The sequence below is a fragment of the Monodon monoceros genome, unplaced genomic scaffold, assembly GCF_005190385.1.
Source record: "Monodon monoceros isolate NGI ecotype Baffin Bay Population unplaced genomic scaffold, NGI_Narwhal_1 Super_Scaffold_13, whole genome shotgun sequence".
Taxonomy (NCBI): domain Eukaryota; kingdom Metazoa; phylum Chordata; class Mammalia; order Artiodactyla; family Monodontidae; genus Monodon; species Monodon monoceros.
In genome coordinates, this window is record NW_021703769.1 from 47,512,219 (window position 1) to 47,529,132 (window position 16,914).

The 16,914-nt window shown below is 51.0% G+C and overlaps 1 protein-coding gene across 1 annotated transcript; it reads right to left on the minus strand.

The window, feature by feature from the left end:
* Positions 1–588: 588 nt before the first annotated feature.
* On the minus strand, positions 589–12,271 carry BANF2 (barrier to autointegration factor 2). Its single transcript, XM_029220826.1, has 4 exons — positions 12,146–12,271; positions 4,002–4,112; positions 2,714–2,770; positions 589–687 (listed from the first exon to the last, which is right to left on the minus strand). Exons 1-4 carry the CDS (start codon positions 12,269–12,271, stop codon positions 589–591), a joined length of 393 nt encoding a protein of 130 aa, XP_029076659.1.
* Positions 12,272–16,914: the final 4,643 nt, after the last annotated feature.

Below are 16,914 nucleotides of genomic sequence, written 5' to 3' on the forward strand. Positions count from 1 at the left end.
TCAGGAGGCTTTCTAAAATATAGGTAAAGTAGGAGATTCTCAGTTTATACCTGGAGATTCTCCACACTCCCAGGCCTCACGTGGGAATTTATCAGTTAGCTACAGCTGCCTGCCAAAACACAGGGCTTAAAACAGTGAGTTGTATTTGTACGCGTCTGTGGGTTAGTTGGGTTTTTCTCATCTGGGCCAAGCGCTTCTGACCTCAGCGGGACTCACGCATGGGTCTGAGGTCAGCTGATGGGCGGGCTGGTCCAGGAAGGCCTCACCTGCATGTCTGGAGGTTGGCTGGCCGTGGGCCGAGGCAGTGGCCACGTGTCTCTTGTCCTCCAGGGAGCGAACCCAGGCTCGTTTGCGTGGTGGTCACAGGGGGTTCACACCTGTCACGGTGTCACCTCTGCCATGTGCCTTTGGCCAAAGCAAGTCACAGGGGCAGTCCAGTTGCAGCAGGAAGGGAGATGGACTTTTGACAGGCGGAGCTGCAGAGCCTTTGTGAAGGGTGTGGGTACCAGGAGGAGAGGAGGGTTGTGGGTATTTTTCACATCATTCAGCGTCTTTCTTAGGGGTGTGAGCAGGGCCCACTATCCTGGGTTATCGGCCCAGACGTGTCCCACTGCTGAGAGCACTAGCCTTCCTCAAGACAGAGGCTTCTGAAATGGGGCCAGCTAGCTGCTCACATTCAGCCTCCGTCTGGGGGAAACGGTAGGGGAGGGGGAGCCTCGCACTCGGCAGCCCACAGCCCCACCCCTTACCTCTCCTGCAGGGTCCTCAGCTCACTCTCTCTGGGCCAGTTGGGCTTGTATTTCCCCTCGTAGCTCCTTCTCTCCCCACCTCCCGGTCCCCCTTCTTCCTCCCCTCCCTCTTCGCCATCCTCAGCTCACTCAACCCTGACCTCCCCTTTTAACACCTCCTCCTAGCAGCCTTCCCTGGCCACACTCATCCATACCCACCTCCCCTTTCTTTCAATAACGATACCCAGTCAGTGCTGCACATTTTAAAACTTAGGTTTTTAGAGCTACCACACATGAAGCTCTTACCAGGTGCAGGAATTTTAGTCTTCTGGACGCTTGAGTAGATACTGTTATTATCACCATTTTACAGCTGGGAAGCTGGGCTGAGAGGTTGACTTTCCAAAGGTCTTAGAACTAGTGGTGAGGGGTGGATTCTGTTCTCAAAGCCAGGGCTACTCCAGACCCCGCCTGCGGCAGAGCTGTCAGTGTCCTGCCCTGCCGTGTGCCCTGCCATCACTGCCTGGGTGCACGCGGCTGGCCGACACCTGGCTGACCGTGCCTGCCCTTCGGGGCCTGAACACCTTCTCAGTGGGGTTCATTTTCACCACGCGGCTGGCTTGGGAGCTGAGTGATTAACTCCCCGGGAGAGTAGTCCTCAACAAACGACAGAGAAGGTGTGAGAGACACCCCAGGGTGGGGTGAATTAACACGTGTCTACACTGACTCCTGAGTCCCCAGCAGGGTTGAGGTCAGCTGCCCACAGTGATGAAGCGTGACCCGCACCTGACACAGAGACTCCTTTACTGGCTGTTTGCCCCCTGGCCACAACCCCTACCCCCACCTGCACCTCCCCCACCACCTCTGAGCTGTTCTGCCCTCCCCTCTCCCATCACTTCTGGGCTGTAAGCTCCTTGAAACCACAGAAACTCATATTTATTTCCCTTGCTTTTCCCACAGTGTCTAACCATGCTCAGAACCTTAGACACTCCATAAATACTCATTGAAATCATGTATTGAGTCATGGATGCCCCCAAACTACAGATATTGGGCCAAGAGTCAGTGTCAACCCCTCTTCCTCACAGACGTTTCAGCTCCTGAGCTCTCCTGATGACATATACTGGACATGTACCATGAGAGAGAAATCAACCTTGTTTGGCTAAATCACTGAGATTTGGGGGTTTGTTTGTAATAGCAGCATTCTGTGGCCTATTCTGACTGATACAGTGATCCAACTCGACGAACAAAGAGATGTATCAAAATAAAGAATTCAGGAATGACAAAGCTATGATTTTTAAAATAATGATACAAAGATTAATACGCTCTTAAATATACAGCTAAAACTAAATAACTGCAGGGGGTATGCTTATGGGAAGAACACATACGCTATCTAAACCTTCACAAATTAAAAGTAACAATAAAACCAACTAAAAAATGGGAGGGAAGAAGTAAAAGTGTTAATTTCTTTTTACTTTTATTTCTTTCTTTGGTAGGAGTTTACACCATCAAATATTGAAAAACAAAGTTTAAAATAAACCTAATGATACTAACTTCTCTCTTACTGTTTTCTCCACATTATTCTTTAAACTCAGAAGAAATTGATTTAGAAATTACTCTATCTAGTGACGAAGAAAAAAATTCAGTGAAGTTCAGCAATTCTTTCAGTTCAGTTCCACTTTTTTCTTCTGTTAAAATTAAATCTTAACACTGTTGTCTTAGGTTAGGTTCTTCTGGAAGCAGACTCTAAAATTTGAGTATTTCATTGTGTATAGAGGGTGGTCCCAGGAAGCTCTGGTAGGGGAGTGGGAAATCAAGGCAGAGAGAGGAAGGAAGCAAGGCTGGGTGTTACAGAGCAGGGGCTACTCTTTATGGGGAGCTCAGCTTAGCTCCAGTGGAGAGTGGGGAAAACTGCCTCAGAGCTGTCCCACCCACAGGGAGAGGACCTGGGGCATTTGGCCATCAACTTCCACCCATGATTAAATGCTCACCTGCGTGTTAACTCCCAGGCACTTCTTCCCTGCCCTGTGCGTGGGCTGACCCCACTCCTGCAGCCAGAGAACCCCTCAGGCTGAGGGGATTCAGGTGCTTTTGAGTGAAGTAACGGACTCTCCTAGAACAGTGAATGCCACCAGGATATGGGCTGGACACCAACAACACCTGCTATGTTTCTTAAGTTTAAGAAGCCTGTATCATGGATTCATCCCAACTGAATTATACCAAGTAAAAGAAGACAATGTACCTCAGAGAGCGACATGTTGTGTGATTCCATTTATACAGTTTTCTGGAAAAGTCCAAAGTCTAAGGACAGAAAACAGACCCTTGGTTGCCAAGGGCTGGGGAGGAGTGAGGGATGACTACAGGGGGGCTCCAGGGTACTTGCTGGGGTGACAAAGATGCTGTTTATCTCCATGATGGTGGCGGTTACAGGACAATGCATTTGTCAAAGTTCATAGAACTATGCACCTAAAAAGGGCAAGTTTTACCATATGTAAATTATACCTCAAAAATCTGTCTGTGATGCTCTTAAGAATGTTTGCATACTATTTGCTATTTCAAGAAAGTTTAATTCTCCCTTGAGGATGTAGGCACTTAGTTCTAAAACTAGAACAAGGCAGAAGTGATGTTGTGTGAATCAGAGTCTAGGTCATGAAAGACTGCAGCTTCCTGCTCTCTTATTCCCTCCTGGGTCACCTGCTCAGGGGGCAGCTAGATGTCAGGTCATTACAGCCCGAGGGAGGCCCACTCGGAGACCAGCTGTGGCCTTGGGCCACCAGTCATGTGAGGAGCCTTCTTGGAAGTGGGTCCCCTAGCCCCCACCAACCTGCTCCCCGGCCCATAGTTTGTAACCTCACAGGCGACCCTGAGACAGACCCACCCAGCTAAGCATCTCTCAGTTCCTGTCCCTCAGAAACTGAGCGAGACAAAATGATTGTATGCGTGAAGAAGCTACGTTTTGGGTTCATTTGTTATGCAATAGATAACTGCTATGCTGACTTAAAATTTAATTCCCATTTTTAAATAAAATTATCCATTCCTTTAGGTAAATTTATGCTAAAGAGACAGTTGGCATGATATTGGTTAATAAGGTGAATGATGGCCGTTTCTGGGTGGTAGAACCTGGGGGTCATTTTTCTTGTGTTTGTCCTTCTTTACATTCTTGAACTACTTTTTATAACAAATGTGTGTCAATAAAGTGGAAAAGAAAAATAACGACTTGGAGCCCAGAGTCAGTGCAGAGGTATCATTTCCTAGCGGCAGTGCGGGGGGAGGGTCTACAGGAAGCAGGAGCACCTCATACTCAGTGGCACCACAGCAGCAAGTGAGCCACTTCTGAAACTCGGCTTCGTTCTTGTACATCAGAAGGAACTGTCCCAGCAGGATGTAGGCCTGCGCGGAGGAACACGGGAAACGTACTCAGCTGTGCTTCTCTTCCCCTGGAAAATCAAAGGAGGGGGCACGGGTCAGATTCAAGGGAGAAGGGCTGTCCCTGAAACCCTGACCCTGGCGAAGCAGATTCGGACACTGGCCTGGGTGAGATGTGAGGTCAAGTTAAATGTCCATCTCTACAGGTGGCTTTGGGGGCCGTGTAGCCTGGAAGGAACCTGAACATGTCCTTGAGATCTTGTTAAAAAGGCAGGATCTGACTCAGTAAGTCTGGGGTGAGGCCTGAAACTCTGCCTTTCTAATGCTGGTCCCGGAACAATATTTGGAGTAGCGACAGCCTCGTGTACCTCTGATGCTCCCTTCAGGCCTCGGATCTAATATTTGTTTCTTTGAAACGCACACAGGAATTAGAGGTGCCCCCCACCCTGCCACTTTCTCAATGGTTCAAGCACAGGGTTTCTAACCCTTGACACTGTTGCATTTGGGATAATTCTGTGTTCAGGTGCGTTGTTGGAAGTTTAGCAGCATCCCTGGCCTGTACCCACTAGATGCCAGCAGTACACCCCCTACCTTGAATTGTGACAATCGTGACCATCTCCAGACATAGCCAGGTGTCCCCCAGGGGACAGAATCTCCCACAACTGAGAACTGCACCTGGGACTGGCAGGTGAAGGGCACCTTAGTATCAGTTTGTTTTTGCAAACCCGCCTTGTGACTCCAGGCAACTCACCTAACCTGAAGTGAGAACCTGCAGAGCCTGGGGTTCAGTTTCTGCATCTTCTGAAGGCCCTTCATCTGCCCCGCCCCACCCTGCAAATTGGATTAAGTGAATTCAGTGTGAGACCGGTGGAGAAATGCAAATTCCTTTTTTGTCCTGGAAGACTTCAGCCCTGTGGGAGGAGCAGACAAGGTATCAAGCACACTGAACCTTGCCCCTTTTCCCCTTCTGAAGGGTCTCTGTGGATGAAAAACACATGTAAAGATTAAGTGCCCACAAGTCAAAGTTGTATGGTGTTCTCTGGTTTTCTGAGTCCTTGTCCCACAGCTTTTCATTTCTCTCGTGCTGCTTCATCACTGATAGTCATGAGGGGCAAGGGCCACAGGGAGAAAGAGACATCCAAGGCCACAGACTGGCCGGGACATGAATGGGGCACGTTCAGTGCCCGGCTCTCCGGTCTGGAATGAATGAGAACCAGTGTCCAGGCCTTGAGTCCTGGGCCCCCTCCAGGAAAACCCACTGGCGTCTATGTATTTCACTTACATAAAACCAAGCAAACTTCATCTTAACCAAAATGAACGCATTTCTTAAAAGACAAATTAAATAAAAGCTGAATTCCAGTCATAAAATATACCCAAGCATTGGAGTTTGGGTTTTTAAAAAAATTTTTAGTCCAGATCCAGTTGTTGAAAAGAGACAAAAGCTAGGATTTCATGGTCATTTTAAATTGCTACTTTAATCATCTTTTTGAAAAAGCTGTGTAATTGATTAGAATGAGCTCATTTTACTTTGTCAGCATCCTCGTCTTTTCAGGGGTGATTTTACTGAGTTTTTTTTAAATTAATTAATTAGCTTATTTTTGGCTGCGCTGGGTCTTCGTTGCTGCACGCGGGCTTCCTCTAGTTATAGCGAGTTGGGGCTACTCTTCGTTGCAGCGCACGGGCTTCTCATTGCAGTGGCTTATCTTGTTGTGGAGCATGGGCTGTAGGCGCGCAAGCTTCAGTAGTTGTGGAATGTGGGCTCAGTAGTTGTGGCTCGCGGGCTCTAGAGTGCGGGCTCAGTAGTTGTGGCATATGCGCGCATTTGCTCCGCGACATGTGGGATCATCCCGGACCAGGGCTCGAACCCATCTCCCCTGCATTGGCAGGCAGATTCTTAACCACTGCGCCACCAGGGAAGTCCCTGAGATGTTTTTTAATTCAACATTTTAAAAATGAACATTTACTGAATGTTGATTGAGCCTGTTGCAGCAGTAGGTATGGGAGGTGCAGAGCTTTGTCCCAGGAGAGAGAACATTGATGATAATAGTAGTAAGTGATGCTTTTGAGCACCATGGGCAGGCTCAGACCCCTGATACGTTTTCCTGCTTTGGATCCTGACATGCACCCCATCCATTCTCCAGATGGGTCATGGAGAACCCTGAAGGTAAGACTCCTGTCCTCGGCCCCATTCCAGTACACCCCACCCATCTGTGGCCTGGCCTGGCACCTCTGCCATCCTGAGGCCTGATGTCAGCTGTTCTGGTAACCAGAGCTTCCATGTCCCTCCACGCCCAGCAGCCAGGATGCCAGGGACCTCGTGGCTCGCAGGACCAGAGGCAAACTTTCCAGGAAAGCCACAGGCAAGAGGGCCTCATCTTTTGGCCTCCAGACCCAAGTGGCAACTTGATGCTCCCTTCTGCCCTTTCTCTTGGGAAGTCGGCCTGCTTCTCCCTGCTCCCCAGGGAAGCAGGAGTCGTAGGCTCCCATCATGGCCCTGATGGAAGGAAGCCCTCTGGGTTTCTCTGCGGGCTCTAGAGAGCGAGCCCCTAACCTGGGGGAAGAGGAGCCACCCTCTGCCTCCTTGGACCGAAGCTCAGAAAAACCTGGCTGCAGGGAGAGTGATGCAGATACCCTGACAGATGTCCCCACCTCCCGCCACCCAGGCCAGGGATGCTCATTCCTTCCCGAGGCAGCCTTTGCCTGTGTGGCAGGATGGCAGCTCAAGGGAAGACTTCCATCAACGCCACATCCCAATCGTGAGCAGGTCTGGACCAGCCTCCAGTGTGCCTTGCCTGCTCCTTGCGAGACAGTAGCGATATTTGAGTCCGGGGTCCCTGGTGAGTGACCTATGCCGTCACACAGGCCCTGAGCTCAGAGCCCCACTTGGTTTGCTGGTGTGCTGCCACCATCTTGAAATTCCTGATGAATTTCAACAAGGGGCCGCCCATCTTCATCTTGCACTGGGCCCACAGATTAGGTCCTGGTCCACGCTCATTAAAAATTTCAGGGACTTCCCTGGCGGTCCAGTGGTTATGACTTCGTGCTTCCACTGCAGGCTGCGCAGGTTCGATCCCTGGTCAGGGAAACAAGATCCCCCGTGGAGCGGACCCCCCCAAAAATTTCCATCTCCACTATGACACCTGGCCTTTCAAACAGAGACACGTAGTCTCAGCCCCTCACTGTCAAGCTCCCCCGCTGCCAGTTCCCAGCCCCTCAGCGCCCGTGGCGAATGGACTTTACAGCACCACCAGGCTTTGTTGCGTGATGAACAGCTTTCTTTTTCTCTAACTGGACGCTGACTCTTCCGTCTTCAGGGCCACTGAGTGCCAAAGACAACCTCGCAAATCCAGCCTCTGTCAGTGTTTCCAGTGTAAAACTCCTTGTCTGAAGCATGAATGTTCAACCCACTGTGCTTTCTTCCCCCTGCCTGTCTCCCTAGGACACACTTACACTAAGACATTGTTTAACTGAAACTCAGATTTAATTTGAGCGTGCTGTATTTTACCTGGCAACCCTGCATAGGGTAACCCCAAGCTTCTGTGACTGAATCCTTGTAGGGTCCGGGCATCAGGCAGGGCTGGGTGTGTGTGTGGGGGTCCCTTGCCCTACTGCCCACCCCAGAGCCTGTCTGCCAGATTCAGATCTTGTCTCTCTAACCTTGAGTGAGGCACTTGGCTGCTTTGTGCCTGTTTTCCCATCGGTGAAATAGAGACGAAATAGTATACTTTATGGGATCTTTTGGTAATTAAATGAAATAAGTGTATGTAATGCACTCGGATCAGTGCCTGACATGGAGCAAACATCAGGTGCTGGTTCTGTTAGGTGAGAGAGGCTCGGGGAGCAGGTGGGCATCCAGGACATTTGCTGCTCCCTCATCTTCCAAGTGTGTTTCAGAAGGAGGATTTAGGCTCATGGTTATGACTTCGTAGGGTGTTCAAAGAGTACTGAGGCAAACCAGATTCTGTGGGATGTGAAACTTACTTCCACGCTGTTGGAGTCACCCCATAGGGCACTGCCCATGACTCTGAATCTACTGAGCGCCTGGAAATTCACCCCCCTCCATTGGGTTTTCCTAGGGAGAGGAGGAGTACAAGAAACCCAGAACAATCCTTTCTTCAGAGAAGATACGGGAGGACACCAAAGGGAGCTGTGCCTCTAACAGAACGCATGGAAAAAACAATCAATAGTTTGGATGTGACAGCAAGGGGTCCACTGGGTACTCAGCGTTTAGAAACAGCGGCATGTCCGGCCAGGGTGGGTGGGTGGAAGGAGGGCTTGCTTCCGGAGGGGGTGGGCCATGAGTGGGCCCATGAAGGAGACAAAAGTTCATTTTAAGAGGGGCCTTGGGTCCGCGGGAGGGTGGTCCCCATGTGCTTGTGGTTCATGAACAGTCTGGTGGAGCATGGGGGTGAGGGTGGGGGGACAGAATAATATAAGGCGGAGCTAGACCCGGCGCGGACACCTTGAGCACGATGTATTTTCCCTCTTCTGGTCATTCCTTTCACCTTTGCAGCCCTTTCGCCCTTAAATCTAGACCAATGCTGTCCAGTAGAAATCTAATGTGGGCCAGCACACGTGTAATTTTTAATTTTCTAGAAGCCACGGCAAAAGGGGGAAAGAACAGGTGAAATGAATTCTAATAATTTTTATTTTTTCCCATATTTCTAAATGATTATCATTCCAACATGTAATCAGTTAAAAAATTATTGATGAGATGCTTTCCATTTTTTGTTTGTTTGTTTGGCACTGAGTCTTTAACGCGGCCATGTGTATTTTATATTTATAGCACAACTCAATTCAGACGGTACTCAACAGGTACAAGTGGCCCACGGCCGCCGTGCTGGACGGCCAAGATGTAGATCGTCAGGCCGAAGCTGTCAGCCCCAGGGAAGGGCAGGCACGAAAAAACCCAGAGAAAACGCAGCCACATTCTTGACTTTTGAGACTTGGGTGAATCCATAGTTTTGAAAGTCAGGACTGCAACTGAGCCAGAGAACTGTTCAAGCCACAGACAAAGCTCTGGGAAAGTGCAGAGAGATATAGGGGCAACCCCTCCGAGCACTTCATGCCTCTGTAGAAGAAGAAATGAAAGTTTGACTTGTGTGGGGCAGGCATCGAGGAGAAATTACTTGATTTAGAGGCGGTGGGAGCTTGAGAAGGTGTCTCCATGCCTGGCCCTATCCAGGGCCACAGCCCTGGAGGGATGATCGACACACCCAGATGCACCCTGGGCTCCCAGGGTGGGGCTGGTGTCCCATCTCCTGGTTCCAGCATCCGGTGTCTCGGGAGCGGTGTGAGGGGCCCAGGCAGGCAGGGCTGAGGGCAGCCTCACACATCTGCATCCCAGCAGGTCCTCGGAAAGGCCCAGCATCCATGGGACAGGCCAAGGAAGCCACCATGAGCAGGGGTGGAGCCTGAGGGGATCTCTGCTCACAGCCAAGAAACCCCAGGGACCCCCAGCCTGAAGAGGGGCCCACCATGCCCAGGCCTCCTGCAGGCAGGGTGTGAAAACCCAGGAGCTCAGAGGATTGTGGGGCAGAGAAGTGATCTGTAGGACATCACCATGGTGGATACCTGTCATCACTCGTTTGTCCAAACCCACAGGATGCGCTACACCAAGCGTGAGCCCTAATGTCAACTTTGGGCCTCGGGGAGATAAGGTGTCAGTGTAGGTTCTCCCGTAAGAAACCTACCACTCCGGTGGGGATGCTGATAATGTGGAGGCTGTGTACGGGGCAGGGGTATAGGGGACCTCTCAGCACTTTCTTCTCAGTTTTGCTGTAAACCTAAAACTGCTCTAAAAAATAAAGCCTATGGAAAGCACAACAGGAACCTGCGTATTTTTTGCTACATCTGAGCCGGCCGCCCTGCCGGGATCTGCCTGCCTCTTACTGCTGGCCCCGCCCACGGCCCCGCCCCCCCCAGAAGCGCCTGCTCATCTTGTGCGACACTGGGGTCTCCTCCTGGATCCTCGTATAGGCCCAGCCAGGCTCCAGCACTCGATTCAGGAGCTCATCACCAAATCTCAGTGTAAACCCCCCCCCGCCCCGCCAGGGTGGCCTCCTGGCCCTGATATTCTCGGGTGGTTTGTGACCATATAATCCATGGCTGCTCTTGTCCTCACTCAGGACCTTGATCAAGGCACTCACTTTCCAGAGCCTCTGTCTCCTCGTTTGTCAAGTGAAGACAGCGACCTCTCATCTCATTCGCAGGTGGGTGAGGGGCTCAAAGCAGAGGAAGAAGGTGAACCCCTGGCATCAGTGCCTGGAATTAGTGGCCCTTGGAATGAGTAGAGCCTAAAAGGAGAGGGCTGGTCACAGCTAGCCAGGAGGTGGGAAACACAGAGGAGCAGATCTCCAGGGACCTGGCCAGTTCCTCCTTCCCTACAGCCCTGACTCTTGTGTAGCAAGTTCTCGGTTGCCTGAAAATTTCCCATTATTCATTCATTCCTTTATCTTTAATATGCCTCTCATCCTACCTAGAGTCACTTGAAACAAGTTGGAAAAAGCAAAACTATAGGGACAGAAAACAAATCAGTAGTTGCCAGGGGCTGAAGGTGGGAAATGTGACGGGCAAGGGGAACATTTTGGCACGATGGTGTTGTTCTAGGCCTTGATTGTGGTAGTGGCTACGTGACTACATGCATTTGTCAAAACTTGCAGAACTGTGTACTAAAAAAAGGTGAAATTTACTGTATGTAGATTAAAATATTTTTTGAACGATGAGTATGGCTGAACAACAACAAAACCTCACAACTATGGAGACATTAAACCAATGGTGGTAGAAGCCAGAATGGCGGTGACTTCTGGGAGTGGGGGGGTGGAGTTGACTGGCAAGAGACACAGGGGAAGCTTCTGGAATTCTCGAGGATCCTGATCACTGGATCCGGGTGGTGGGTCTATGCATGTATATCTATGTAAAAACGCACTGAGTTGAACCCATCACATCAGTGTGGATATGTTACACCACAATAGAAAAGTAAAAGGGACGATCATTTCTTCTAAAAAATAATTTTTAATTTAAAATGTCTTCCCTAATCAGACTTGCCTGTTCTACTCTCTGCTTGGGAATGGTCCTCTCTGCTTTATCTGGGAGGAAAGAAGCAAATCTACCTCAATCTGTCTTCCTGACAATCCCACCTATTGGGTATTAGATTGTGGTAGATTCGGGTGATATTCAGAATGTTTAACAAGTGGTGCAGGGCGGCGTGTCAATCAGAAAACCACAGGCCCAGTCGTCCAGCTGCCCCCTGGACACAGCCGTGCGCTGGGCCGATGCGAACCAATCTCACTGTCAGCTGTGCACTCAGCGGTTCCCCGCCTCCCTGGGCATCTCTGCAGCCTCTTCCCGCCCAGCGGTGAGGGCTGACTTTAAAGCCGAAGGGAACGAGCTGCAGTACCTCTGCCGGAGGTGCCTCTCTCGACCGAGTGTGCAATGCTCCTGTGAATTCCCACCCGCTCACTTTCTCTGGGTTCTCTTTGGGAATATCTCCCATCCTCTCCTAAGCTTCAGGCAGCCTTATATAATAGCACCATAGAAACAGTTGCCTAGAAGAGATCGTTCCGATTCCATTGGCCATCATTGAGGCTGTTCTCGGACTGCTAGTGACATCTTAGAATAACTCACTTCCTCGTACTCTGGTGTAGACACCAGGCTGCTATGACTCCACCTGCCATGGCCTGATAGGACAAGAGACCCTCATGTCTTTTCATGGGGGTGGGGAGTGCACCCAAATCATCCATCCTGACAGCTCGGCCCCAGACTCGGGCGGCCAGCTCACTTCTGTCGACCCCTGGGTGTTTGAACACCAAGTGAGTCATGCACAGCCCAGCTGCTCTGAGCCACAGTGATTCGATTTGCCCATTATCTGTGGACCCTGGCGGCTGCCCAAGCATGCGGGGTCAGTAGCCTCCAGCCAAGCATGTGGCGCCCGGCCAAGTGGCAGCTTTGCTCTCCGACAGCCACTGGCAGGGACACGTGGCACTGGCTGCCATCTGGCAGGATTAGGGGAATACAGGTTGAAAGAGAAGTTGGAGAAACAAGAAAGGAGGAATTACCTTGTTGAAACCTTTGGTGCACAGATTGATTGCAAGCTCACGGCTGACCCCATCTACCCAGGCAACATCCTTTTCTCCAATAGGTTCAGAAAGGAAGGTTCTCAGCCTGGGAGACATGTGGTCCATGTTCTGCAACAGCCATGGGGAGGGAGATGGTTAGGGAACTCCCTTGGCCTTCCCAGGGCGGGGGGCTGGGGCCAACAGACGGTGAGTATCCTGCCACCGCCCAACGTTTATTGGGGACTTTTAGATGCCAGGTGCAACGCCCTGCTCTGAAACCTTTACATACGCATCCCCACCTGCACGGGTTAGGTGGGGACGTTAGTGATGGTCTCAGATAAGCCCAAAAAATCCCCATGAAAAGGGTGGGATTGATGCTAAGTGCTCTGATGGGTTCCTTGCCACCCTTCCCACCCTAAATGCTTAAAGAAACAGCCTGCTTCTCTTAGCCAGTGAATCTACCTTCTCCAGTGTTTTTTTCATATTTTTATTTTAGCTTTTATCTCATTCTGTAATAGCTGGTTGTTTGGTTGCAAGAACAGAAAACTCTAACTGGCTCAAATATTAAAGAAGACATGATATAAGTCAGGAGCCCAAGATTGAGGGTGGGTCTGGTACCATCAGGGTTGCAGATCCTTTCCTCTAATTCTTTCAACTTTTCTTCCCTGTGTTGGTTTCGGTGGGGGCTGGTTCCCCTCATGGTGATGAAATGGCTGCTCCAGCACTCATGCCGCACCCCCGCAAATCTCAACCCCAAAAGAAGAAGTTTCTAAAGAGAGAGAAACTGTTTCTGAGGAGTTCCAAGCAGAGCCTCATCCAGCCGTATGTCCAGTCCTGGATCTGGGAGTGGAGTCAGCTTTCTCTAAGCTGTACAAGCTGTGAGTCCAAGTACAGTTACCTGCACAAAATCAGGATGATTATCCAGAGAAGGGCAGGTGGGTGTGAAGGCAGTAACCATAACGTCCCACTATGGTCCACCCCTTTGATGAACTAACATTGGTACAATCTCCTTCCCTTATGTAACCATCAGAAATACCCACAGGTGGCTGAAATAGACTCACCCCTCCCCCAAAGGGCGGAGCTCTATGATTCATCCAGTTACTGGATTCAGACTCGGGTTCATATTTTCTGTGAGAGGCATCATACTCCCCGTCATGTCTGGAAGTTGCTACTCAAGGGATGGTAACCTGTGAACTAAAGTCTGCAGTTCGTCATCATCAACATAGCCAGCAACGATGGGAAAAACCAGAATATCTGCAGTAAGAATTTCCAGAAGGGAAATTCTCCATTTGGAGAAGGAGAAGGTGGGAAACACACTCAGTTGCCATTGGTCGATAGCACATACGGTATTGAGGAAATATTGGGGATTCCTTGCCCTTGTGGTAAAGCCAGCTCCTCCAGCAGACAAGATGCTGGCCCCCAGTTCTGGGTTTGGGTGGGTCCCCATCCACCGCCTTGTTAACACCTGAGGGGCTTGGTGTTGATGCCTCCCAAGAAGATTCACTGTTGTAGCACCCCACTTCTTGTGGGCACGAGCTCAGGGATCTCCCTGAGGGATGGGCAATCTCAGGCCACTACTTGGCCAGTTTCCTTGGCATCTCAGCCCCCTTCAGAATTTACTGGGTTTCTTCCGTTCAAGTCCATGGGCTGGTGGTTGAGTGGAGATCTTCACAGGTCTGTACCCTTGATCTGTGCCCTGCCTGCTGCCCTGCTCCTCGGACTGGGGACATCTAACTACATCTCCGAGGTGGGGAGGTGCCCCAGGTCTGCTCCTTGCCCACTGCATCCCAGCTGCATCTTCACAGTAAGGCAATTGTCCCCTTTATCAAGCGTGACATCCTTCAGACAAGAGGCTCGGGAGACACCTGGGAACTGGGGCAATGTTCTTCCGGGGCCCTAATCCTTTCTCTTGTTAAGTCACCTGACTGGTCGCCTGTGTTCTAAATTCAGCCCGAAAAGTCAGCTTTTCCAACCCAGCAGGACTTGCTCAAGCCACAGGCAGAAACGCCGTCTCTTAGCAAAGCTGTATTTTCACCCCTCTCGCCCCGCCAATGGGCCACCTTCCCCCTGGATGTGAGTCTCCTAGGGCCTTAATGAGGACGCAGAGGTGCACAGCGTCCCGAATATCCCGTCAGATCTCCAGATGTCGAGTCTCCATACACATAAGGTCTGTGTCCCCGGGTGAAGCGGGCCCACCAGAACCAGCCGTTTCCCTACACGAGGGTCACTGTCCCCATCGTTTGTGTGAAGACACCCTCAGTCCTCTCCGCCTGTCCCCACTGGAGGTTTGCTCCTTAGTTTATGACGCAGGCAACAGAAAATCCGGTTCCAGCTGCCTTACACTTAATGGAGGTTTACTAGCATGTGCCACCTAAATGTCCCGAGGTGCGTCACATGTGGTCTGATCAAGGCTCCCGCTTGATTTCCCTGTGACTCTCGACTCTGCCTCCCTTTGTTCATTGGCTCAACCCTCAGCTCCACTCCTATTTGGAAATAATCGGGCTGCAGCAGGGCCTGCAAGCCACGCCCCCTCCCCCCAAGGAAAACACTGCTTTTCCTCCAGAAGCTGTGAATGTGTGCCTTCTCCAGTCAAATCATCGTACGCCAGGCCTAAGACGTTGACTACGGCCTGATACATGTGTCTTCCCTCTGGTTCAGAAAGCAGGTTAGTGACCTGCAAAGCACACAGGCTGCAGGGGCAGGGATGGGACACAAAATCAGGGTAGTCGCCGTGTTCCTGGGGGCACTTACCTGGGGAAATGACCATCATACGGGCTGAGGGTAGGAGAGCAACCCAGCACCCTCCACATACTCTCCAGTAGGTTGTGAGACCCCCAAGGGCCGCAGCGCCTCCCAAACGGCCTTTGCTCCGCACCCCAGCCCCAGCGCTGAGTACTGCACTGGCACACGGGAAACACTTGACCTCAACCACAGAAGCATCTGTGGCTTTCACAGCACTGGTCCCCCAACCCGTCCCCGTGCTCCCAACTCTCCTCCAGACCTTCCTGTAAAGCCCAGCTCCCCTTGTAAGCCTTCCTGCCCCAGGGAACATTTTGGATGCAACTAAACTCTCCAAGGAGTGATGAATCCAAATGCACTGATTTTCGGGGCCAGGGGGCTGCTAAGGAAAGTGGTCTCGGTGTGTCGACTGATTCTTGTCCAGGAGCCACCGACTCTGCGAGTCTCAAATCCACAGATGTGTGAGCTGCGAATACAACATTACGTGGAGGACACAGATCTCTCTCTTCAGCAGTTAAATATGAACATCTCTCAATCTGTGAAAACGCGATACTGCGTGAATGTGCAGCACCCATCACCTCGTGGGACGGTGAGTCAGGGTTGGTGGTCCAGCTCGGGGCCTGGCGGTAAGAGATCAGGATTTCTGAGTGGGAGGAAGAGCCCGAGAGAGTGCTGGCCGGGTCACCAACTTCGCCCAGGGAAAATTCCACTCCCTATCCGCACTGGCCATCTGTTAAGTTAAACATCTCTGCCTATTCAAAGAATAAATGGAAAGCACAACATTGTTATCAAAGCACCAGCAGCATCAAAGACAGCCAGTCGTTAGCAACACCTTGTGTGTTTGCTTTTCTCACACAGCTGGATCCTTGAGACATTCTGGAGCATAGACAGCGATTTTTACCCTCCTCACGGACCACCGAGGAAAGGTCTTTGCATTCATTAGGGTGCCTTTGCGACAGTGGTCCTCAACTGGGAGCCAATTGTCACCCCCTCCAAATATGGGGCAATGTGTCTGGAGACACGATGTCACAACTGGGGGGGCGGGAGTGCCACTGGCGTCTGATGGGCAGAGGTCAGGGTTGCTGCCACGCATCCTGTAATGCACACAGCAGCCCTTCCACAACAAAGAATTATCCTGTCCCACACATCCAGAGAGTCAAGGCTGAGGAACCCTGGGTTACAAGGAATGGAGAACCCTGACTCAGACGGTCTTAAACAATAAATACATTTCTAATCTCACATAATCAGCAATCATTGGTGAGGTGGACCCAGGATTTTGTCAGTCAGTGGCTCTGCTTTTCAAGTACCGGTCTAGCTGCCCCCAAGGTCCCGAGATGCCTATAGAATTTGTTCGGGTCACATCCTGACATGAGAGCTTCACAAGGAAGGAGAGGTCATTTCTGCTTTGGCAGCAGAACCTCTACAGCAGAACTTCCCTTCCTTCTACTGGCCAAAGCCAGGCCACATGCCCAGCCCTACACAAGTCACTGGCCAGGGGAGTAAGACCACGGGGTGGGGGGTGGGGGGGAGTGTATGAGGTCATCCTCCCGAGCACATGGCTGCTTGGAGAATGCTGGGGTCTCCAGGAAGTAGGAAGGGAGGAGGTGGGTGCCGGGTGGACGAACGACCTTGTCTGCTCCATCTTCTAAACCCTGGACTAATATTCGGTCCATTGCAACTAGCGCTTCTCAAAGATTAATGTACGCACCAACCACACAGGGCGTCTTGTTGAAAAATGCTGGTTCAGGGACTTCCCTGGTGGTGCAGTGGTTAAGAATCCGCCTGCCAATGCAAGGGACACGGGTTCGAACCCTGGTCCGGGAAGATCCCACATGCCTGAGAGCAACTAAGCCCGTGTGCCACAACTACTGATCCTGCACTCTAGAGCCCGCGAGCCACAACTACTGAGCCCATGTGCCCCAAGTACTGAAGCCTGCACGCCTAGAGCCCGTGCTCCACAACGAGAGAAGCCCCCACTCGCACAACAAAGAAGATTCAACATAACGAAAAATAATTAAATAAATAAAATT